Source organism: Podarcis filfolensis (genome assembly GCF_964270895.1).
Source record: "Podarcis filfolensis genome assembly, chromosome: 12".
NCBI lineage: Eukaryota > Metazoa > Chordata > Lepidosauria > Squamata > Lacertidae > Podarcis > Podarcis filfolensis.
Genome location: NC_139614.1, coordinates 37,529,016 through 37,553,428, shown reverse-complemented (window position 1 = coordinate 37,553,428; position 24,413 = coordinate 37,529,016). Strand labels below are relative to the sequence as shown.

At 42.5% G+C, this 24,413-nt stretch overlaps 1 protein-coding gene across 7 annotated transcripts in view; it reads left to right on the top strand.

Annotated features, from left to right (window-relative positions):
- The window catches only part of ARHGAP21 (Rho GTPase activating protein 21), a 106,016-nt gene that overhangs the window by 10,349 nt on the left and 71,254 nt on the right, over positions 1-24,413 (top strand). The window contains exon 1 of one of the 7 annotated variants that reach the window (XM_083579154.1): positions 20,033-20,149. The exons of the other annotated variants lie outside the window; for them this stretch is intronic. Within the exon in view, the coding sequence (XP_083435280.1) occupies positions 20,066-20,149 (84 nt within the window). The 5' untranslated portion in view covers positions 20,033-20,065. Of the gene's footprint in view, positions 1-20,032; positions 20,150-24,413 lie in introns of those variants that run through there. 7 annotated transcript variants of the gene reach the window in all.

Sequence of the window (24,413 nt, the reverse complement as noted above, 5' to 3'; positions counted from 1 at the left end):
CTATTAAGGAGATTCTCTTACATATTTCAATGGATGAATGGCTATTCTGACTCTAGCTATTGTTAGTGTTGGAACACCCGGAGGTTATCAGGACCACACCCGTATCATATCAGGCTGTGAAGAGGCCCTTTCACCTTCAACATAAAGAGTAATGTGATGACTCAAATGTATTTGCACTAGAATAGATAAAATACAGTACCCACGAGTCAGCAAGAGGCTTACTCAAGATGTGGACTTTCGTTCCTTGAGTTGGATCATACGTCTAGGAGCTCCTTAGTATAGTCTAAGGTTAGTTTTGCATGCCTTTATTCCGAATGGGCCTAATCATAGGCTCAATCATGGACTCAGTCCTATTTGTTTAATAACTTCTTACCCAATGAATTGGGATGTGGCGGGTGCTGTGGGTTAAGCCAGGACTTGCCGATCAGAAGGTTGGCGGTTCGAATCCCTGCGAAGGGGTGAGCTCCCGTTGCTCGGTCCCTGCTCCTGCCAACCTAGCAGTTCAAAAGCACTTCAAAGTGCAAGTAGATAAATAGGTACCGCTCCGGCGGGAAGGTAAACGGTGTTTCCGTGCGCTGCTCTGGTTCGCCAGAAGCAGCTTAGTCATGCTGGTCACATGACCCAGAAGTTGTACGCCCGCTCCCTCGGCCAATAAAGCGAGATGAGCGCCACAACCCCAGAGTCGATTACGACTGGACCTAATGGTCAGGAGTCCCTTTACCTTTACCTTACTCAATGAATTATGTAGGGGCAATGTTGAACAATTTTGCAATTAAAACTCCCAGTCCAGTACAGAATAGAATATCATCTTCTAGAGGCCAGGCAGTGTCAGAAGTATTGCACAGACACACCTTGTTAAATGCCATGTCTTAAATTGCTGGTCTTTCACAAGTAGCCTGTGAATGAAATGGCAGAATTAGCCCCAACAGCTACTGGATAGATAGGAGATTTAAACTTTCCAGAGTGACTGTGTCCCTTTTCCTTGACGCTGTAGGCAGTGGTGGAGCTTCCTTGCTCACACCATTGACTTCAGTTGTGTGGAGGAATCATTCTGTTATCATAGTCATTCTTTTGTCCCTGCTAAGGAACATTCAATTTGCAGTAGATGCAAGAGGCAAATCCAGTACTGCGGTGAGTAAACCACTTTTGGCAATAAGTCCCACACAATATCTGAATCTTGCTAGCTGTCCCAAGTTTACATTCTTTAATATACAGTGGTACCTCGGGTTACAGATGCTTCAGGTTACAGATGCTTCAGGTTACAGACTCAACCTGTAACCTGTACTCAAGGAACTATGCCTCTAGAACCTAAACCAAATAATACGGTGGTACCTCAGGTTACATACGCTTCAGGTTACAGACTCCGCTAACCCAGAAATAGTGCTTCAGGTTAAGAACTTTGCTTCAGGATGAGAACAGAAATCAGGCTCCGGAGGCACGGCAGCAGCAGGAGGCCCCATTAGCTAAAGTGGTGCTTCAGGTTAAGAACAGTTTCAGGTTAAGTACGGACCTCCAGAACGAATTAAGTACTTAACCTGAGGTACCACTGTATTTTCATTTGTGGTTAAAACATTACCTGTGTGATCTTACCGTTAGTTTGAAAAGGAGGAATTGTGCAATGACTTTAAATAGTTTCAGTAATAAGTCTTCCAAAAACCAAGTAAAAGTCTTGGCTCTACTTCTAAACTAGCGTTGCATTGTACATTCCTCGCTTGGATTTGCTGAAAGAGGTCTGTACCCCTGTGGTGCTGATTATATTTCTGGATTGCAAGCTTCAAGTAGAACTTGGCAGATTAAAGGTTGCAGCCGAAGTCTGTGCCTGTTTACTCAGAAGTAAGTCCTACTGGGTTTAGTAGGACATATTCTCAAGGAAATGTACATAGGAGTGCAGCCCTAGTGCATGCCCATTTATTTAAGACCTTATGAAAGGTGGTTGATATGCAAGAGAATGGCAAAGGGTCTTAGTTTAGTTTATACTTCCAATCAGATGGAGTCTTTGAGTGGTGCATTTACTCCTTGATAATTTTTACATTGTTTTGGTCAAGGGGTTATACAGTAATATAAGTCTGTACACATTTTGATATTAAAGGACAATTTGCTAGCATAATTAGTTAAGTATCTTCTGGAGCCTGATTTGTGGGATGTTGGCATGCTGTTTAAAGTAATATATTCTCCTTCCTATGTTTTAAAGAGAAGCAGTGATGCATCCACTGATAAAATCATCTTTAGACAGGGATGAGCTAGCCAGCTTTAGGGCTGTTTTTGAATATTCCACTGTCTTAGAGAAGGAAGTTGAACATATGGTGGCTGAGTAATTGCAGAGTAACTTCACTTCTGGATAACACTTTTCTGGAACCCATTTCAGTCAGGCCCTGGTAGATCTGCATCTGGAAGCTGATGGAGAAAATTCTTCATCCTGATAATTTGAATTTCTTAACTATTCAAATTGATTCAACCCCCACCTTGAACATCTAAGAGAACCGATGGGTCTGGCTCTTGAGTAGTTCTGTTGGCATGTACTCCAGCGGGCCTTCACTGACAGATAGTTTGGACCATTGGGGATTGATTGTATTCCACAAGGGTTTTTTATATATATATATAAAATTTAGCGTCAGTCTTAATCTGCTAGGAGAGAAGATCTGGACTGGAGCCTTGTTGTAGGGTGTTTTCACTGTACTGATGACTCTCAACTCTACATTGTGTTATCAAAGCATTCAGGGACATTCTTTGTTCTGAATTATTGTCTAGTGACTGTGCTTGATAGGCTGATATCAAACAAGCTGAAATAGAGTCTGCAGAAGACAGAGGTAATTGCAGTGTTCTGAATATGGAATCACATCCATGATAGATGGGATGTATTCAGGTGCCTGGTGGTGCTCCTTGACCTGTTTTACCGTATTGGCCCAAAGATAAGCCACACTTTCCCCCCCAAATTCTGACTGTGAAAAGTTAAATATAAGCCACACTTTTTCCCAAATTCTGACTGTGAAAAGTTAAAGTGCAGCTTAAACCTTACAAAAATTGGCTTTTACAATATCGCTCCCATCCTGCCCCACCTGAAGCTTATATTTGGGCCAATACAGTGATAACAAAGTGTCCAAAGACCATAGCTCTTTGTTAGTTGACTAGATAGACAGGTGCTAGGAATGAAATTGTCGCTTGTTAAACAGGCTTGATCCAGACCTTGGGTTGTATCCAACTAAATAATTATGCATGTGGAACAACTACTGGGAGCGCAATAGATTTCTCCCTTCCTATGTGGCACCCCCCCCACAATGTGCTCTGGGGTTTTCCACAATTTTTCTGGAGCAGTTTCAGGGTCAGTGTGGGAAGAGGAGAGGGAGAGGAAGTTTTGTTGTGCTCTTGGAAATTGTTCATGTGAACAGTCTTGGGGGTCTCCATCACATGTGTTTCAGAAAATTTGGATTGACTCTCTCTTCTGGAAGTTAACTTCCCGTGTCAGAAAGAAATGAATTACAAAAGTGTTCCATATGCTGGTGGCACTCACCATAGCCTTCTGATCTATGACAGCTATGGTACTTTCTGCTTTGCCAACAGCAGAGAGTTAATCAGAATTCCTGATCTGGTTCCAGAGCTCCTGTAGCTGATCCTCTCTTGGGTATGTTAGCATGCAGATAGCTTGTTGTTGCATTTATTGCTGCTGTAATTTTGTGCTTTTTTACATTTTGCCTGTATTTCCCTCCTTCATACATACATTCAAGATTTGATTTAAATTTGTGTAGTGCTCAGGAAAATGCTTTTGCATTAACTTTCGTGTGGACATGCTAATGCTTAGATGGAAGTTATCTGCAGTAAAGTGTGTTTGTCCAACATCTTAGCTAAATGCGGCAAGTAGATATTGTATTGTCTGTCTGTCTGTCTGTTTGTTTGTTTGTTTGTTTGTTTGTTTGTTTGTTTGCAAGATTTTTATCCAGCTCTTCATCCAATCTCCATAGTAGTTTACAATGATTAACAGAACAATAATGTTAAAAACATAATAGAACTGAAAATGGCAGCGACCAAAACATGACACTGAGCAGTTGTTAATTCCCAAAGGACACAGCTGAAACAGCAGAGTTTTTACTTGTTTGCAGAAAGTACGGAAGAAACTGTTCAAATTTTCCTAGGGAGTCTTATTAATTTGGGGGCAGCTTCAAAAGAGGTTGGGAGTACCTGGTTGGGAGTTAACAGGTGAGCTGTAGAAATTCACATGGCGTACTGTAACCTGAATTTATGAACAGAGACGTAAGAAAAATTGGTTGGCTTGCATTTACTGTTTTATACAGAGCCTGAGTGATACACTGTGGACTGTATCCAGCAAAGTAGTTCCTTTAGGACAAGGATTCCCATTTGCACAGCAGCACTTTTGTTTGGTCTCCTCTCCCCATACACCTGTGCACACTCTGTCCAAGGGCTTGGTGGAACTCCCAGAACAGATAGGAGGAATGTGTGGAGAGAGGAAAGGGAGGAAGAATTCTGTTGCACAGACAAGAATTCGTATGCTCATGGAATTACTTCATTGGATACTGCCTCCTGACTATATTTCTAGAATCTTTCTGTGATGGGTATCTGCATGTGGGAAGACGAACAAATGCGAATATAGAATTGGGAGCCAAGATTCTGCCAGGACACTTCTGTATGCAAAACATTGACTCCCAATTACACATTTGCATTAAAGGATTGCACTCCAAAGAACTGCTTCTCCTGCCTGGGGTTTTTTTTTTTTTTATATGTCCTACAAAAACAGGTGTGAGTAGGTGGTAGTGGCATGAAACATGTTTTAAGCAAGTAATTTCTGCCATCAGAATGTATGGTTTAAAATGAGCAGCAAATTCAGGAGAGGACAGACAGATGAGAGGAAGATCAGGTTGCTCCATAACATGTTTGCAGCCTAAGTTTTAAATAAATCCCTGCAAGGAAAGGTAGTGGTTGGGATCCAGCTTTACTTAGTTGCCCATTAGTTTCCCATTGAAATGAATGTGAAAATCCAGCCGTCGTTATGTGAAGTCCCACAGAGTTCAATGGAATTCCGTGTAATCTGGATCCAAACCAGTATTGTCAGGTAGTGGAGCAGCGCCGTCCTTGTCTGGAAACTTGTGTTTGTATGGTAGGTTTGGACTCAGGTTTTGCCGGCTGCAATTCTGAAGAAAACAAGTGCTAGCCACTATTATGCAGAAATTGTACAGTATTGCTGTTTGAAATGTAAATATTTTGGAGTTCAGAAAAGCTTGTTTAAGTGTGGACAGGCCTTGAAGCTACACATTGGCAGAGTGATGACACTGTCTAGATTTTCATTACTCTTTGTGCAAAGGTAATGTATGTACTTCTGTTTCTAGCGTACTGTACTAGATACCTTTTGCAGTCCTGCTGCACTATTGTTTGTGGTGGTAGATTCTCCTGAATTCCAGCAAAAGTACATATAGACCCTATATTTTGTGTCCCTTTGGTGTAGTGGTTAGAGTCTTGTACTATAAGACCTGGAAGACCATGAAGATGAATGGGTGATGTAGGGCCAGTCACTATCTCTCAGCTTAACCTTCCTCACAGGGTTGCTGTGAGGATAACATGAGGAGAAAGAGAACCATGTATGTCACCTTGAGCTCCTTGGGAAAAAGGTGGAAGATAAATGTAATAAATAGATAACTTTTACCCCTTTAAAATGTGGTGTTTTCAAATGCAGCTATCATAAGCTCCTGTGAAAGTAGAAAGGCGAGGAAAATAATATTATCAAATGTTGTTTTTCTTCTGATCAAGGGCATGTTACCAGTTCTAGTAAACTAGGGATGAGAAATCTCTGCTTTGTTGGGCTCCAACTCCCATCAGCCACAGCCATGCTCAGTGCTGATGGGGATTAGAGTCCAACAGCTGGAGGGACACAGGTTCTCCACCCCTGTTTTAAATAATATATAATTCAGGAGAAGGGTATTGATTGCTGACCTCAATGTGTGGCCTGGCTAGTATGGAAGGCAGTGCTTCTTCAAATACTTGGGCTCCAAGCCATTTAGGGCTTTAAAGGTGAGCAGAAGCACTTTGAATTGGGTCCAGAAGTGAAAGAGACAGCTTGTGATTCCTAGGCACTGTGCCAGTCAAAACTCCAGATACTAGCATTCTGCACAGAAGTCTCCAAACCATTTTCAAAGGCAGATCTGTGTACAATACATTGCAATAATCCAAATGGGATGTTATCATTGCATGGGTAACCATGACTAGGTTATCTCTGCCCAGGAGAGGCTGCAGTTGGTATAAAGCTTAAGTGATGCTGATCTGCATAATTAGCCGCTTACCTTTCTTTGTTCAAGATTTTAAGCAAATGCTGTGAAATACACGTCCTTTTAACAAACCTACTAACCTTCATATATGTGTAACCTGTTTCTAATACTGGTGGCAAATTGCAGAAATAAACTGTGGGGGAGTTTTATTACGTTGTGTACACTTCATTAATAGGAGTCTAAAACCACTGCTCAGGAAAAGTATCCTGAAGTGTTGCTACCTTGATGTTGCTTGCATTATTTGGTAAAAGGTAAAACAAAGGCTAACCATTAAGTTTGGTGTTTTTCATCTTTACCTAAAGAATAGAAAAAGAATGAGTAAAAGGTCTACAAATATTGAATAATAGAATCATAGAGTTGGAAGGGACCATGAGGGTCATCTAGTCCAACCCCTGCAGTGCAAGAATCTTTTGTCCATGGGCTCAAAACCACAACCCTGAGATTAAGAGTCTCATGTTCTATCAACTGAGCTATATTGTATGGGATGCAGGTGGCACTGTGGTTTAAACCATTGAGCCTCTTGTGCTTGCTGATCAGAAGGTCGGTGGTTCGAATCCCCGTGACGGGGTGAGCTCCCTTTGCTCTGTCCCAGCTCCTGCCAACCTAGCAGTTCAAAACCATGCCAGTGCAAGTAGATAAATAGGTACCACTGTGACGGGAAGGTAAACTGTGTTTCCGTGTGCTCTGGTTTCCGTCACAGTGTTCTATTGCGCCAGAAGCAGTTTAGTCATGCTGGCCCAGAAAGCTGTCTGTGGACAAATGCCGGCTCCTTCGGCCTGAAAGCGAGATGAGCGCCACAACCCCATAGTCGCCTTTGACTGGACTTAACCGTTAAGGGGTCCTTTACCCTTTTACCTTTACCTATTGTATTACCTTGAAGATTCAACACTTTGTTGCATGCCAATTTGATAATGGATTTCTTCCTCTTATTTACCTCCCCGCTTTGCAGGATCTCATTGAAAAACTCAATTTGCTTTACAGAAGAGATGTTGAGGAAGGTCATGCTCCCACAATTAGTGCAGTCAGTTTCACTGGGATGACAGTGGCTGCTTCCTCGGTTCTCAAATCTTCATTGGCTTTTGTAAATAGGCTTCCTTAGTTGCTGTGGTAATAGCAACCCCTCCCTTTCTTTAATTTCAGGACCTCAAGTGGATTTTTAGCAGCCTTCGTAACCTAGGGTAGCAGACAGCAGCAGGAGTTAATTCTAGAAGGTCCAAACTTCTGAGGAGAAATTAATCCCCATAGGTTCTTCGTTAGATCAAGTTTTTTTATATAGGAGGGTCTTTGGGGCTTAGGTAAAGGTAAAGGGACCCCTGACCATTAGGTCCAGTCGTGGCCGACTCTGGGGTTGCGACGCTCATCTCGTTTTATTGGCCGAGGGAGCTGGCGTACAGTTTCCGGGTCATGTGGCCAGCATGACTAAACAGCTTCTGGCGAACCAGAGCAGTGCACGGAAACGCCGTTTACCTTCCCGCTGGAGCGGTACCTATTTATCTACTTGCACTTTGATGTGCTTTCGAACTGCTAGGTTGGCAGGAGCAGGGACTGAGCAACGGGAGCTCACCCCTTCGCGGGGATTCGAACTGCTGACCTTCTGATCAGCAAGTCCTAGGCTCTGTGGTTTAACCTACAGCGCCACCCGCGTCCTTTGGGGCTTACGGAAGACCAAATATAATTCCCATTATGCATTCTTTCAAAACTAAAGCTGTTTCTCCTCCAAAATCTAAACAAAGAGCCTCTTTGGCGGAATGAAGCAAGATTCCTATGAAGTGTAAACAAGTCAGTAAGAAAAAGATGCCAAGCAAGGACTAGGGTGAATAAATGCAGAGTTTTGGCTAGCATGTACCTTTGGGTTCAGTGAGGCTATGATGGAAATCAAGGTGGGCAGCTCTAGCTAAGCTTGCATAGCTAGGCCTGTCCCCAGATGCACTGCCTGAGGAATATGATTTGATGATTGCTGAAAGCTTCTACTCGCATTTAAAGAAGCAGCAATACCAAGTGGGAATATAAAAACAGGATCTAGAAAAGCACATTGCTCAGCTATAGCTGTTGCAAGTTACAAACCCCTCTGTAAGGAATAAAACCCCTATGTTTTTTCTCCACTAGCAGAAATTTAGCCTATTCCTCCCCACTTTCAGCTATTTGCATACTAAAATTCGCAGGGCGGAAGCCATAATTTATACATACCGTATTTTTCGCTCGATAACACGCACCTGACCATAACACGCACATCGTTTTTAGAGGAGGAAAACAAGGGAAAAAACATTCTGAATGAAACAGTGGATGTATCATTTTTGTGCTTCATGCTGTGGCCACAGACATGTGATCTGATGGTGAATTTGGGGTGACCCAATGCAAAAATCCTGAGAATCCCTGTGGATCCATGCTTTGTAACCACGTTTTTGCACCATTGCAGCCCCAGGCAACAGTGGGTGTGTGATTTTGGGGGGGGCAAGCTGTAGCCATGGACATGCTATGTGCTCTGATGGTGAATTTGGGGTGACCCAATGCAAAGATCCTGAGGATCCATGTTTTGTAACCACGTTTTTGCACCATTGCAGCCCCAGGCAACAGTGGGTGCGTGATTTGGGGGGGCAGGCTGTAGCCATGGACATGCTATGTGATCTGATGGTGAATTTGGGGTGACCCAATGCAAAGATCCTGAGGATCCATGTGGATCCATGCTTTTTAACCACATTTTTGCACCATTGCAGCCCCAGGCAACAGTGCGTGTGTGATTTTTGGGGGGCAGGCTGTAGCCATGGACATGCTATGTGATCTGATGGTGAATTTGGGGTGACCCAATGCAAAGATCCTGAGGATCCATGTGGATCCATGCTTTTTAACCACATTTTAAGTGGGGAAGGAAGGAAAAATACAGAATGGACAAGGAGCACGAGAGGGGTGTGCAGAGAAGCAGCTGGCTAAGAATGCAAGAGAGGGGTATAACGGGAGGGAGGAAAGGAAGGCAAAAGTTTTCCCTCACCTACCCACCCAAGCCAGCCAGCGCTCTCTCTCTCTCTCTCTCTCTCTCTCTCTCTCTCTCTCCCTCTCCCTCTCCCTCTCCCTCTCCCTCTCTCCCTCCTGCATGTTTTCAGCAGCACCGGAGCACAGAGACGACACTCTGCTTTCCCCTCTGCTTGCCTGGAGGGGAGGGGCTTTCCCTGCTCTTTGTTCCGTTTGAGCAAACACAGCAAGGAAACAGAGGAGGGTGGGCAGTAAGACCCTGAGGCAGAATGCAGGAAAGCAGCCACTTCCTCTTTTCAGGTTTCCCTTCTCCGAGACGCGCGATTTGATTTTTGCCTGATTTTTTTTGCCATTTGGCTCCAGGGACCACACATTCGCTCAATAACACGCACAGACATTTCCCCTTCCTTTTTAGGAGAAAAAATCTGCGTGTTATAGAGGGAAAAATACGGTAATTGGATGCAAGTTTGGGGGCAGTTTTATGTTACAAGATTCCTAAAAGGAAAGCCTACCCCAACCTTGCAAATAAGCCCAGAAATGTTTCTAGCCCATTAAATGTTTGTGAAATCATTGCAATTGAGAAAGCAGTGTTCTCCGTACGTGCACTTGCTACATGTGAGCTATAGGCAGATGAGTCATGTAGAAAATTCATTAAGTTTCGGACTCAGAGGCAAGAAATTTACCTGGTTCATGTCACTGAGTCACAAACTTTCTACAGTTGCAGACTTCCAAGCACCTTTTAATCAGTGCCACGGCTATGGGGGAGCTAGCCAGGTTTTTTTGCCCCGGGCAAAGCCTCCAGAGGGGTGCCATTGAGGCTCCCAGCCTGTGTGTGTCTGTGTGTACACAAATGCACGTGTGGGGTACCAAACTGGGTCTCTGACCTGGGTGAAAGAAAGCCTAGTTTTGCCCTTGCTTTAACAGAAATTAAGGAAAAGTATGTGTGTATTTTGTGTTTCTCCATAGTGCAGTGTGTGTGTACATATATGCATGTGAGTATACGGAGGGAGGGAAGCTTGGGTGCACAAAAAACAAGATACCCCCAAATGCCATGATTAGAGAAGTCTGAAGAACACATTTTTGGTTCTATAAAACTTGGCTCTTGGGCGCAGATCATGATGAGGCATAATGCTGGGTTGTGGGAATTTCCCCTTCATACACTTTTAAACTGTTTCCTGTTGGGCAGGGGAATAAATTCCAGTGACAGCCAAGGTCTTAAATTTGCTTTCAAAATGCAAGCTATATTTCCTACTCATTGAACTGAAATGTTTGTCACAAAACACATATCTTAAATTACTCTAGCCACATTTGAAGTCAAAAAACATTGGGCAGGTGATTAGAGGAGAAAGGGTTGTAAAGAGTTTCAAAAGTTCACTTCTGACATATGATTAGTGGTTTGAATTCCAGTGTCTTTCTTCTAAAAAATACATGAACGGTAGAAAATACACATGCAAAGAATTTAAAAACTGGTTGTCTAAAAACTGTAGCAGACTTCACCTCTTTCCCTCAAGCTCTTGTTGCCTTGTCTGATAGGCAAAGATTTGCAGCTTACTCGGTGGTAAGACCTCTGGACCTCACTGGGGCTTACCTGCTAGTAAGAATGTAGCCTTATTCATGAAAAAGTCTATGGAAAAAAGAGATTCCTAAACACTTTTGGGTTGTCAAGTCCAGACCCTCCTACACTGTTAAGGATTGTATAAATGCAGAGTTTATCAAGATGTGGCTTCTCCAATCAGTGGATCAATCATGTAAAACTTAACACTAAACTAGAGCTCTGGTTTGTTTCCTCTTCGCTGAGTGATTTTAGCAACAGGGACCAGCATGTTTGCTCATTCAAGGTAAGCCATCCTTTGGTTTACTGTGATGTGTGAGCCAGACAGGTGAGGATATTTGATGAACACCAATGGGTGTTCTATAATGGCTCTATCCAGTTGTAAAGAGAAGTAGTGCATTGGTAGTTGGCTTTATTGAAATAAGGTAGACTTCCTACTCTATCTGCATATATGTATATGTGTGCTTCTTATGAAACATCCCAAAGCAATTTAAGATTAAAAAACAGTGTTCAAGTCCAATACAGACCAGCATATGTAAAATAAGTTTAATAAAATAAAAATACCCAGAAATTGAAATAAAAAGTTGTGAGATTAAAACAGTGCTTAAAGTGCATATTTTTTTGCAATAAGTTAAGCAAAAACTGCAGTAAAAATCACACACCAGTCACGGGAATAATGATTTTAACTAGTAATTTGCTGGAAAGCTTGGTTGGAACAGCAAGGCCCTTTCAAGTTATCAATAACACATGAGAACATTCCTTTCCCCTGAAATCTTTTGTTACGTTCCTTTAGTCCCTTTATCCTGCTGCAATTAATCCTTAAGTAAGTGCCATTGAAAAATAATACTACTTCTTCTCCTCCTTTTACACCTCCCTTTGTTCTGGCTGGTGTGTTGGATCATACCCTTGCCCACAAGGACTTACAATGTTTGCCCTTTTGTATTTTGTAAAGTGTCGTGGCATCATCATCCTCATAATATTCAGGCAGGCCTCCTTAGGCAATGCTGTCTTTAGCTGTGAGACCACCGTAAGGAAGGCCTTGCTGGGGGCACTTGCAGGTTAAACTTTGCATAGGTCTGGGATCTTCAGCAAAGCCTATAACTAGATTTGTTATACAGTCGTACCTTGGAAGTAAAGCGGAATCCGTTCCGGAAGTCTGCTCGACTTCCAAAACGTTTGAAAACCAAATCCCGGCTTCTGATTGGCTGCAGGAAGCTCCTTCAGCCAATCAGAAGCCATGGAAGCCCCGTCGGATCTTTGGGTTCCAAAATAATGTTTGCAAACTGGAACAATCACTTCCGGGTTTGCAGCGTTTGGGAGCCGTAATGTCCGAGTTCCAGGGTGTTCGGGGTCCAAGGTACGACTGTAGTCACTTAAAAAACAGCAACTCTCAATACTAGAAATATAGATGCTCCTGAACGGAGTGTTCGCATTTGGAACCAATTAAAGCCATATAGACCATAGTTCTAATTGTCAAATCTGAATAAAATAAAGCAGTTGAGATTCACTTACCTTTGAATTCCAGGCTTTGTCAATGTTACCTACCCTCTGTGGGCTTCTCTAATGCTTTGTTCCTGATCCCTTACTGCTTTCAACCTACTTCCCTGCCACAACCAGCTCCCTCCTCCCTCCTCCCGCAAGTTCCACAGCTGCGAATAGGTGAATCATTTCACATATGGAATGCACATAGTTTTAAAAGGTCTCTGAAACAAAGCTAGTCAGCTTTGATGTTGGGGCATTCTGAACATGGGAGGGCAGGGAGAAGAAGAGAGGAAAGCTTCCTGCTCAAACAGTGGCAAAGCAATTGGGTAAGTTAATTGACATGATTGCCATCAATTTGCGGACAAGTCAACTGATGTCTCTTTCAATAAAAGGCTCCTGCAGGCTCCCTTTAGATCTTTCCCTCTCATGCTTTGTAGATTATGTATTGCAGTTCATTGTTTGGGTCCTCCCCCCCCCCCCACTCCATGCTTATTATCTGCTGGATTTCTTGCCATGTTTTTGTAGATTGGACTGTAATGTTCACATTCCCTAGGTAGCACAAACACAGACACCAGGGAGCTTATGTTTACTTCGGAGCTTAGCTGCTTAATGCCAAGCTTGCTAAGGACTAGAAACTGAACCAAAGATGGACTGGAAAAGTAGTTTTTTATAATATTAGGAGAGAGAATCCGGTTCAGTCCTATCATTCTTTAACTTAGTAGTCTTTGCAATGCTTTGCTTTAGCGGTGTTAGACCTGCGTTCAAGGTTTAATACGAGCTGTGGGATATTAATAGCTGTTGGTTCACACATTGACTTTTGAACATTTTGTAGTACAGTGGTACCTCTGGTTACGTACTTAATTCGTTCCGGAGGTCCGTTCTTAACCTGAAACTATTCTTAACCTGAAGCACCACTTTAGCTAATGGGGCCTCCTGCTGCTGTTGCGCCGCCACTGCACAATTTCTGTTCTCGTCCTGGAGCAAAGTTCTTAACCTGAGGTAATATTTCTGGGTTAGTGGAGTCTGTAACCTGAAGCGTATGTAACCAGAGGTACCACTGTATGCCATTAAGAAAGCATTTGTCCATTGCTTCCTTCCCTTCCTTCGAGTCTCTTCCTTAAAAACTCGTGTTTTCTACATGGCTTCTTGTTTATGCTATCTATCTCTATCTCTCTTATCTTACAGGATTTCTTTTACCTACCCTTCACCATAAATTCCAAGAGAGGGTTAGAAAAATATAAAAACACAACATTAAAATGAGTTGAACTGGAGTTTGTGGTTTACACCAACTATGCTTGGTTTAAGCCAGTCACCTTCATAATCCATGGTTTTATGTGGACTTGTTTTAAAACTGACCAGAATTAGTAGAAAAACAACAACCCCATGGTCATTAATTCCAATGCAACAACAAACTGAGTTTAAGGGAAACTGAGAATAAAGATGGCTACAACTTGTCTACCTAGCTGTGCATGAAGAGAGTTGTGAGAGGAGCACATGAACCTAAGGGTTCGCCATGTGTGTTCAACTCATGCAAACTGTCCCAAACCTTGGACTACTGGGTCCAGGGACTAGTTAGTAATCTCTTGTGTCTAAGAGTCTATGCTATTCTGTATATTGTCAGGATCATCAGCGGAGGTCTGTATGGGTAAACTTGTATCTGAACATTATAACGTGCTTAGTTCTTAAATAATGAATATTTATGGCTGCTGACCAAACAATATGGATACCTACTTTCCATATCATTGATTCGTCCAGTAAATTCCAGCTCTTGTTTGTGGAAAGTTCTGGACACTTAAAGTCTGATCCTAGGTATCTTTACTTTAAGCCAGCAACTTAAGTGGGTGTTAACGTTCTGGGGATCGCGTCTAAAGCCAAAATTGTGTATAGTCAAAACCTACTGGATTAAATGGCGGGTGGTATTGCCAAAGTCATTTCCCCCAGATCCCTACCCCTTTTCTGCTCCTTTAATATATATTTTTTGCCACACACTTAAAGCTGAATGAACACAAATTAAATGTGCGTAAGTTGTGGCCAAGCAAAGAAATTGCAGCATCATTCAAGTAACTGATCATGTTAAATTAAGATTCTTGAATGTGTACATTACCAAACAAATCTGTCTCTTGTCTCTAAACTGGATGTGACTGATGGGTGTTATAGTTCAAACATGTGGAGGTCACGAGTTTGACGTAGGCTACTCTTAACAAACTAATTCTGCAGTGCAAATGGCGCACAGCCTATGGGACCAAAAGTTTTAGAAATGCTTTATTTAGCTACAGAGTAATATACTTTAATTAGTACTTTGAATCTGATTGTATTCAACTAAGTTCTATTTAGAACAGACAAGTTGAAATTATAGACCTAACCTGGTCACATCTATTAATTTCCATAGATTGACTAACATTGAACACAATGCCTACATTTCAAAATGGGAAACTTTATTTTAAACTGATCCACTGTGACTCCTGTAAAGAAGGATAATCCTAGTGCCACCGTTGCTAGTGTCTGTGGCTTGTTGCTAAAGTTGGAAAAGACTTGAAAGTTTCCCCATAGCAAATATAATATGTAATGAAATGCCAGTAATGTTCAAGACCAGCTTCTCTTTGTTCAGAAGGTAAACACCAAAATCATGAAGTCCTTATCAGGCTCCAGTGCAGAACAATCCAAATAGAGAATATAAAACACAACCCCAGTGTTTTTTAACAAGGCAGTGCCTTTTTGATCTCTCCCTGGTGGTAGAATGGCTCGAGGAGGATGTCCCGCATTCCTGGGAGTCTTGTGTGCCTGTAAAATTCAATTAGTAGTGAGAGCTCAAATCTACTGTTTTTGAGAGCTGTGTGCATCAGTGGTATCTGGTATTTTCCTTTTACAGATTATGCATACTTTGAATTAATAGTTTGTAGCTGCAGTTGCCACATCTACATTCTTGGTTTGATGGCAGTATTTGGCATTTTATACAATAAATGCAGGTCTCGGATCTCTTTCAAGGATATCACTGGAAAATACTGTATAGTCTTTGGTTTTCAAGACCATTAAGCACTTCTTAATGCTCTCTCCCCATTGTTGTCCTTCTCAGAAAGGTATATTTTTTCTTACGTGCTGTGAAAATAGAAGAACACTCATACATTCTTGCCAAGCCTTTCTTTTGCACATGCAAAAGAAAGCCAGTGTGGTGTAGTGAGAGCCAGTGTGGTGTAGTGGTTAAGAGCAGTAGTCTTGTAATCTGGGGAACCGGGTTCGCGTCTCTGCTCCTCCACATGCAGCTGCTGGGTAACCTTGGGCCAGTCACACTTCTCTGAAGTCTCTCAGCCCCACTCACCTCACAGAGTGTTTGTTGTGGGGGAGGAAGGGAAAGGAGAATGTTAGCCGCTTTGAGACTCCTGAAGGGGAGTGAAAGGCGGGATATCAAATCCAAACTCTTCTTCTTCTTCCTGCAAGGTAGTATTTTCTCTAAAGAAGGATGCCTATGTAGGAACATAACATGGCAAACGTTAAACCAGTATTCAAAATTAATATGTTTTTTCCTCCAATAAGGCACTCTAGTCACCTTCTGATATCTATTCAAAAATATTTCTTTCGTAATTCACATTATTATTATCATTATCATTATTATTATAATTAATTTAATTCTAACTACTTTCTGTCTACCTGCCGCTGTGTAAACACATGCCCTTTAAATATGTACACATTATTCTTATTTTGCAAGTCTTTGCAAAACGGAATAGTTTCAAAAGCACCCCCTGCGGGATCTTCTAGGTTGGAACTGGCCCATGATGACAGCTTTAAGCAGAGAAAAGCAGTCTGTTGTGCAGACCGTTATCCCATAGTGTCTCTTGGTGCTGACAGTTGGGGCACTTGTGAGTGTCAAAGCCAACACTCTTGTGTGAAAGCCGTGCCGAACATGGTTTACTAATCCCAGCACAATTGCCAAGGCGAAAGAAGCACTGTTGCCAGCATCTGTCAATGAAACCTACACCATAAGGTGAATATTCAGATTGCCACACTTGTTCATTCATTTCTTACACATGTATTCTGCCTTTACTCCAAAATGGCTTAGGGTTCTCAGTGAGTTTAGAATGTGACAGACATGCCTCATTTCAGAAGGCTCTTTCAGATCTCCTTTTATCTGTTAACATAACCAAATATTCAATATCCTGAGATTTTAAAAAAACACCGTTGTTCACTGGTCATTCACAAACACTTCTTTCTATTTTTCCTTTTGGATGATATGGTTCATTTCTCCAGTTGCTTTATGAGTTTCAGTTATTCAGTCTGTTTTGTTTCCGGGTGCTGGTGAAGATCAGATGAAACCAGTACGCTCTTCTAGCAAAACCTGACTTCATTAGAGCATCCAGAGGTCTTAAGTTTAAACGGAGTTGATCGGTTACACTGAGGATAGTGTTGCAGGCTGTGCTATAGATAACTGGTAGAGATAGCTTGTGGTAACATTTGCATTTTGTTCGAGGCTGGAGTAGTTAGCACAGTAAACATTGCAAAAGGACTCAGCAGAAAGACATTGGCCAGAAGTGCAGAGGCGTAAATGTCTCAGTCAATGAGACAAGGCAGTTCTGATTTCCCATCAACTGTCTCTACAAAGTCCGTGTCCAAGATAATAGCATGGCAAGGGACAATCAGACAATTCAGAAACAATCCTGGAAGTAGTGTCCCGTGTACTTAGGAAGGTCTAAGCAGTTTGGCTTTCCCTGGGTTTTTAAATTTTGGAATGCAGTCTCATCATCACGTGAAAGCACGACGACCACAGATAATAGTTTTACATTGTCCAGTTTACCAAATTTGCTTTGCAAAGTGATAAGGCCCTGACATTTTCAGTCTGCATCCTTTGACCTCCAACTCATGTATGTTTATCTTAAAATTTTATACTACACCCCAATGTTGTTATTATTTTCCTTAAATCTTGTGAAGCAGTTGAAAACAATAAAAAAAACTTAGCAAACAGTAAGAGCAGCTTAACAGTAAAAATCACAGCAGCCAAATAAAAGTTGGCTCAACCATTCTAGAATGCCTCTAGTGCTGAAAAGACAGACAAGTTAGATACCAGGTGAACCTCATCAAAGAGAGCTTTCCTGAGGAATGACCTTAAATGCATGGTCAGGTTTGCATGGGAGGAGGTAACGCGTGATTTAGTAATGTGTGAAGATCATTGGTACAGTGGTGCCAATAAGTGCAACGAAACAACAAGATCTTACATTGCAGAGCTTTGGTGATAGCGTTGGGGAGTGGGCTTCAATTTGCATCTTCAAAATGGTCCTCTTTGTTTCAGTGGAACCTTTATTGACAGTGCAAATTGTGGGGTTGGTGGCTCCCCTTGCACTTTGGCCCTCAGAGCCAATAATTCTCGGGAATAGTTATGATGGTGTGTCCAACTGCATATAGTACTCTTCTGAATATGGATCCAGCGGTCATCTCCTCCCTAGCACAGCCGTCTAGCACGTACCACATCCCTGGCACACTCCGCAACTGGATTTTCACAATTAGCACGAGAGGGTGATGCATGTCTAAAAAGTATGTCACCAACCTGAAAAGTTTGGAAAGCTCTATAAGTGGCCCATAATGGCACTTGTATCTGGTCACACAGATTGTTGCTTACAGTACTGTAAAGTTCACAAGTGGTAGTGGCACTGGAAGACATTTGCCTGTTTCCCTTTCTATTCGTTGGCAGGCAGTAATGTAAAAACTGTTTACTCTGCGTTTCTGTAGAAGAAAATTACCTAGAAAGAGTTTGGCAGGCATATAAGAGCATTCGCTCTCTTTCCCCCTCCCCTCTTGTTTCTGCAGTGTGACAGTGACCTTGGTATAAAATGACTGATGTGCTGTTTCTGTGTGAGCCTGGGTTTCCTGTTCCTAAAGGAAAAGGCAGTTCTCTGTTCTTTGCAGTCAATAACAAATATGATTATATATTTGTAGGTAGGTCCACCCCACCCCAATTTGTCTGCTGGGAAATTAAACTAAAGCAACTCCAAATTAATATTGGGTAGTATTTGCCTGTAGCGTGCAGAAACCTTGGCTAGAGTTTGTTGCCCTCCACTAAGGCCAGGTCAGCAACCTTTTTCATCTGTGGGCCGGTCCACCGTCCCTCAGACCATGTGGTGGACCGGACTATATATATATATATATTTTGGGGGGGGGGTGAACGAATTCCTATGCCCCACAAATAACCCAGAGATGCATTTTAAATAAAAGGACACATTCTACTCATGTAAAAACACACTGATTCCCGGACCATCCGCGGGACAGATTGAGAAGGCGATTGGGCCACATCCGGCCCACAGGCCTTAGGTTGCCTACCCCTGACTAAGGCTGTGAGTCAACAAAAAGCTATTTAAAAAACATCTCTTAGGAGTTCTCTGTCCCCCTCACCCCACAATGTCCAATAATTGTACTGGCTTTAACAAAAATGTCTTATTGTTTTTAAAGAATTAAATAGGACATATTCTCTTTTTAATTGATTATTTTTTGTAGCACTGGATTTGTCCCACATACCATGTTAAAATTATTTGTAAAACTTCATGGAAAGAGGAGGGATTCCGTTGTACATAAGGCTGTCAGGTCCATATTGCTTCTATCCTAATGGTGGAAATGGTCCTGGGTGCTAAGATAGGGTCCCCATTTGTGCTTTGGCATATTTCTTTCTGTGGCTTATGATGGTTTAACCATAGACAGAACCAATACTACCGCTGCTGATAAGTTCTGCTGGACCTCGTTATAGAGCCAAAATGCCATGACTTGTATTTCCCAGGTCAGATCATATTTATTCCTAACTTTGTGGTCGTGAAGGGAAACCAGAATAGGCAGGCAACGAGTCCAGTGTTGGCTTTACGGTTCTTGAGGCATTTTTCATTACTAGATAACCAGAACTGTCTTTCCTATAAGATCCTTGAGGGAAATCACATGTTTTCAGTTTATGTGGTTTTGAGGGGGGGGGGGAGGGGGAAATTGCAGTGAAACATGGTCCCAGTTGAACTACTCCCTTCCCTTTAGTCTTTCTCTTGCCTCATCCACAATGTCTTTCTCTTTTCACATTTTCTGTCTTGCAGTTTTCACTTTTTTACTATTATTGACTGGAAAGAGTAACATTATGATTACCCTTCAAAAGGTTCATCTCCATCTGTATATGTTGATATGTCGTCTAACTGGAGGTTTTTGCAAGGATATTTGCAGAACTACTGGGGAAATAATAATAATAATAATAATAATAATAATAATAATAATAATAATAATACTTAGCATTTACATAGTGCTTTCGACTGGAGTGTTGTTGGTTTTTTTAAAAATCATTTTTATTAACTGGGGTGTTGTTTTGAGTCCCAATAGTTTGAGAATTCAGAATTTACGAAAGCAGCCTACAGTTGATTTAATTTAAAATACACAGCATGATCTTAGGTGGTGTTTGTTTGAGATTGCCTCACTTGAGTTGAATGGAATTTTATATCTAAGTTAAGTTTGCATGAAATTGCAGCTTTAACATTGCATTGCGTTCTGATGTAATTTCCTTAATTTGCAGCAAGGAACACAGGGAGTAGCACGCTGTATAGAATACATGCTGTAGCAAATGATCCTAAAATATTCAGGGATTTCCCATTCTCCCTTTCCCAATTTGGCACCACCTACCTGCATTTTTAAGCGCTCTCTGCAGTCAGCTGTCTTGCTGACTAGGCAGATGCGGGAGGGAGAGAAAGGTCCTCTTTCCTGAATCTCTTCACTGCATAGCTCACAGATCTAGTACTACACGGGCAAAAGCTGAGTCAGAGAAGAGATGCAGTCTGCGCTATAGGCTTTCATGGCCCAGTTCAGGCTTTTAGACTGCATGATCAACCACAACTGGAGTTTGATATGTAACCTGTATTGCGCTTGGAGTGGTCAGGTTTGTCCATTATATTTAGTTGTTTATGAAGAGGGGGAAAATACTGTGCAAAAGGCACAAACGAAACCCCTTGTCCCTTTTCCTCCCACCCCCTCCCCCTTCCATCTCCTATGCTGTATAATATGCCATAATATTTAGTGAAGGACAGTCAGCTGTGTCCTGTGTAAAAGGATTGCTTTACTGCTGTAGTTAACTTAGTTTAACTGCTGAATTGGTTACTGGGAACTGCTTTTGCAAAGACTTAACAGGACAGATTGCAGTAAAGGATGCAGCAAAGTAAGAGGCAGTTCAGTTCAAGAAGGGATTAGAGATGCTGAAGGAATAGACTGATTTAAAAGCATGCATTTGCATAGAACTATAGTTGTTACATAGCTGTCTTTCAGGGATATATATTAACATTATTCAGGAATAGATATCAACATTATTATATATTCCTTTTTGTACAGGGAAAGGCTTTAATCATACAGATGTTCGGGTATAGGAGTTTGACATTGCTTAGAAAGTAAATAACCTAAAATGTAATGTGTTTTCAGACTAGTTTTTAACATAAGCAAGGTAAACTTGTTTATGTGAGTTCGAGGTAGTAGCTGGAACTAGCACAATTTTGGTTTCAGGAACACTGCAGTTTTCCCTATTTTTAGGCTCTGAAATTCTGTATTGGGAAACTTGACTTTGCTTCCGCCTCAGATAAAGGACAAATTACTGGAAGGAAGAACTCTGCATCTTAAAGTGGGGGGGGGGACAGGACCCTGAGAAAGGGCATGGAAAGGCTGAAAGTCATGAAAGGAGGAAGGAGTGTTATGTGCTGGGAATAGGTGTGTGTGTGTGTGTGTGTGTGTGTGTGTGTGTGTATGAATGAGAGAGAGAGAGAGAGAGAGAGAGAGAGAGAGAGAGAGAGAGAGAGAGATAAGAGATATGATGGGTGGGAACTGCAGTTATCTGTCCCATGTGAAGTAGTATGAGAGTAGGTGGAATCAGGTGTTCCAGGTTGTTCCTGGCAAGGTTGGCAGTGTGCCCTAAAGAGTGGCTTCCTTTATCCCAGCTAGGAACTGAATTATGTGCTTCTGGAGACTGGAGTACGGTATTACCAACTTCAGTGAAGATTTACTTACTTATGCCAAAAGAAAAGTCCTTGAAGCATGTATTGTTTTCTATTTGTTTCTTAAAAATTATAATCATCATCACCTGCCCCTCCCTCTCCAAACCCTTTCCAATTGTTCAGCAGTGGGGAGTAGGCGGGACTGATTCTTCAGCCCCACCATCTCCCCCTTTACTCAACTTCCAGCATAACCACTCTGCCCTTGGTTTTATACATCTTGGGTTAGCAATGTCGTACCCATGGACACAGTGTCAGCCTTGAGGGCTTCCTGTGGTGTCCACAAAGCATCTGAGGTCCCTACTCCTGCCATCTGCATCTGAGGCCCACTACTCCTGCAATCATGAAGTAGAGAAGGTGGCTCTTCTTTTCCCTGCCCTTTAAAAACATTTAGAAATGGAAGGTGCTGCTCTCTCCCACTTCCTGTTTCAGTTTTTATGGGTTTTCAAGGCTCAGATTGGCATTTGAGCATCTGAACAGAAACTGGAGTGACAGAGAGGGCAGAAGGGGAAGAAGGGGAAGGGAGGAGGGAAAACTGATAAAGTAGGGTGCAAGAGACAGGAGAGAGAAAGAGAATGGAGCCCAGGAAGAAGGTGTATGAGTACGCATGTGTATTAGTTGGATCCAGTAAAGCAGATCCTCCTGAAATGGCACACTCTTTTCACAGGCTCCTTCTACCCCATCTACCATCAGCTAGTGGATCACATATCTATGTTGACTCCATTGATCTGGTTCAAGAACACGAATCTGAGACATGGTTGTTTATGGAGCCTCATAATTTTTAAAAGGGATCCTTGCAAAAGCACCATCAAATCATAAGTCATCTCTGCATCCACAGAGGTATTCTGTGATTCGTAGCTGGTTTTGCTGGCACAAGGATCTGTATCATGGATCAATATTTCTTTGGCAAGCATGGGATCTTCTTACTATGCAGCCTACCAATGTAAGCTTTAATATGATGGTGGGTTTTTATGGGGGTGGGTGGGGCTGTGTAGAAGCATGCAAGTTCAAAAGGATCAAATTTAGTTCAACTGGATCTGACTTTGCACAGGACCTAAGTGTGTGTGGATGTGCATACTTTCTGTCTGTGGGGTGGGAGGGGAGTGACCCTGGGGTGGCTCTCTCAAAATTCCAGATGTACTTATGAGCTCAAAGAGGTTGGCGACCCCAGCTGCCACTTTAGAAATAATGGAAAGGACTCTTCTTGCTGGTGTTGTTGGGGGGCTAAGCAAGTGGGTGTTCTTACATCAGCGTGGCCATCACAACTTAAGCATCCTTTGCATTGGCTGTGAGATTCCCTTGAAGTTGGAGTGGGTGGGGAACAGTAGCTACTCAAGGCGGGCCCAACCAAGTCATCTCAGCCACAGCTTGCTTTGACAAGCTTCAGTGGCAAGACCTTCAGTAGCTTGACTTGTTTGTGCAAGGAACAATTCCTCCTTGCCCATGGCAAGTAATCAGAGTCATCAGAAGGACTTTAGAAGAGCTATGCTGAATCACACCAAAAGTCTGCCTGGACCAGTAAACTGCTTCCCACTGTGGCCAGCCAGAAGTTTCAGGAAGCCTGTAAAGGAAGGCATGAAGGAAACAACTTTTCTTTGCTTGTTTTCTTTGCATCAGATGCTATGCAGAAGATACCTCCTTTGAGCACAGAGGTCCCATTTTAGCTTTCATGATGGTATCCAAGCATGAATTGAGTGCTGCACTTCTCATTTTTAAAACTAAGCGGTTTTTTGTAACTAATATATTGGACTGGATCCAGACTTACGGTAGTTAGTTGAACTTGTTTTCCATTGAAATTAGGACTTGACTTGTACCATTGATTCCCATGGGTCCTAAGCTCAATTAACATAGAGGCTACAATTCTATATCAGGTATACCCAGTGCTATTTTTCTAGAAAAAGAGGTGCCGGAACTCACCACGAACGCCTCCGATGTTCTCTTATAATGGCAATGGCGCCCACTTGAGAAGTGCTGGAACTGAGTTCCGGCTGAAAAACAGCCTTGGGTATACCTACATTCCTAGGAATAACTTTTGGGTAGAGGATTTTACTGCTAGTCTGGATCCACAACATGTTTACTAGGTCATTGCTAATTTTTTCTAAGGTGGTATAAATTAGGTCTCTTTGAGACTTGTAAATATTCACATCAAATAATTATCTGGCTGATAATGAGGTGCTGGTGGGGAGAGGTCCAATAGGTAAAGGTAAAGGTACCCCTGCCCGTACGGGCCAGTCTTGCCAGACTCTAGGGTTGTGCGCTCATCTCACTCTATAGGCCGGGAGCCAGCGCTGTCCGCAGACACTTCCGGGTCACGTGGCCAGCGTGACAAGCTGCATCTGGCGAGCCAGCGCAGCACACGGAACGCCGTTTACCTTCCCGCTGCTAAGCGGTCCCTATTTATCTACTTGCACCCGGGGGGTGCTTTCGAACTGCTAGGTTGGCAGGCGCTGGGACCGAACGACGGGAGCGCACCTCGCCACGGGGTTTCGAACCGCCGACCATGCGATCGGCAAGTCCTAGTCGCTGAGGTTTTACCCACAGCGCCACCCACGTCCCATAGCTGAGTGTAAAAAAGTAAACTGCCTTTTAAAATTTAGAACAAAGTGCTGATTTTCCTTTCTTTTTGTGTTTTAAGGAGGACAGTTCAGCTAAGCTTTTAGACACTTGAGTTTTCTTAGACAGCAGACTTCCTGTAATGAATGAAGGGGAACTTCATTCTACAGTTCGTGTCTTTGAGCCCGCCACAAAGTAGTTTATGTTCAAGCAGAAATGGAATGTGAGTGCTGAAAGGTCCAGTGCTGATCTTTGTATGTATGAAATGTGTAATCCTAGTTCAAACCAGCCATGGAAAATAGGGCCTCTAGGAATTTCAGATGTGACAGTCTTCTGGGTTTCTCTGTTTACTTGAGTCTTCCTTCAGTTCTCAGTCCTTTGGGTCACTTATGGAAAGCATTTACCTGCATAATAAATGCACCACCAGGAGTGGGAGAGACCAGCAATCCACACGCCCAAGAGGAAAGGGCGGAACTGGGTCATATGGTTAAATGAAACGTCTTGGGTGGATCTTGGCATGTATAAACTCTGGGGCTGTGGTTTATATGACTGGGCAAGCGACAGAGGTAAACATAAAAAAATCCAGTCATATAGGTGTGACTTCATAAAAGACTC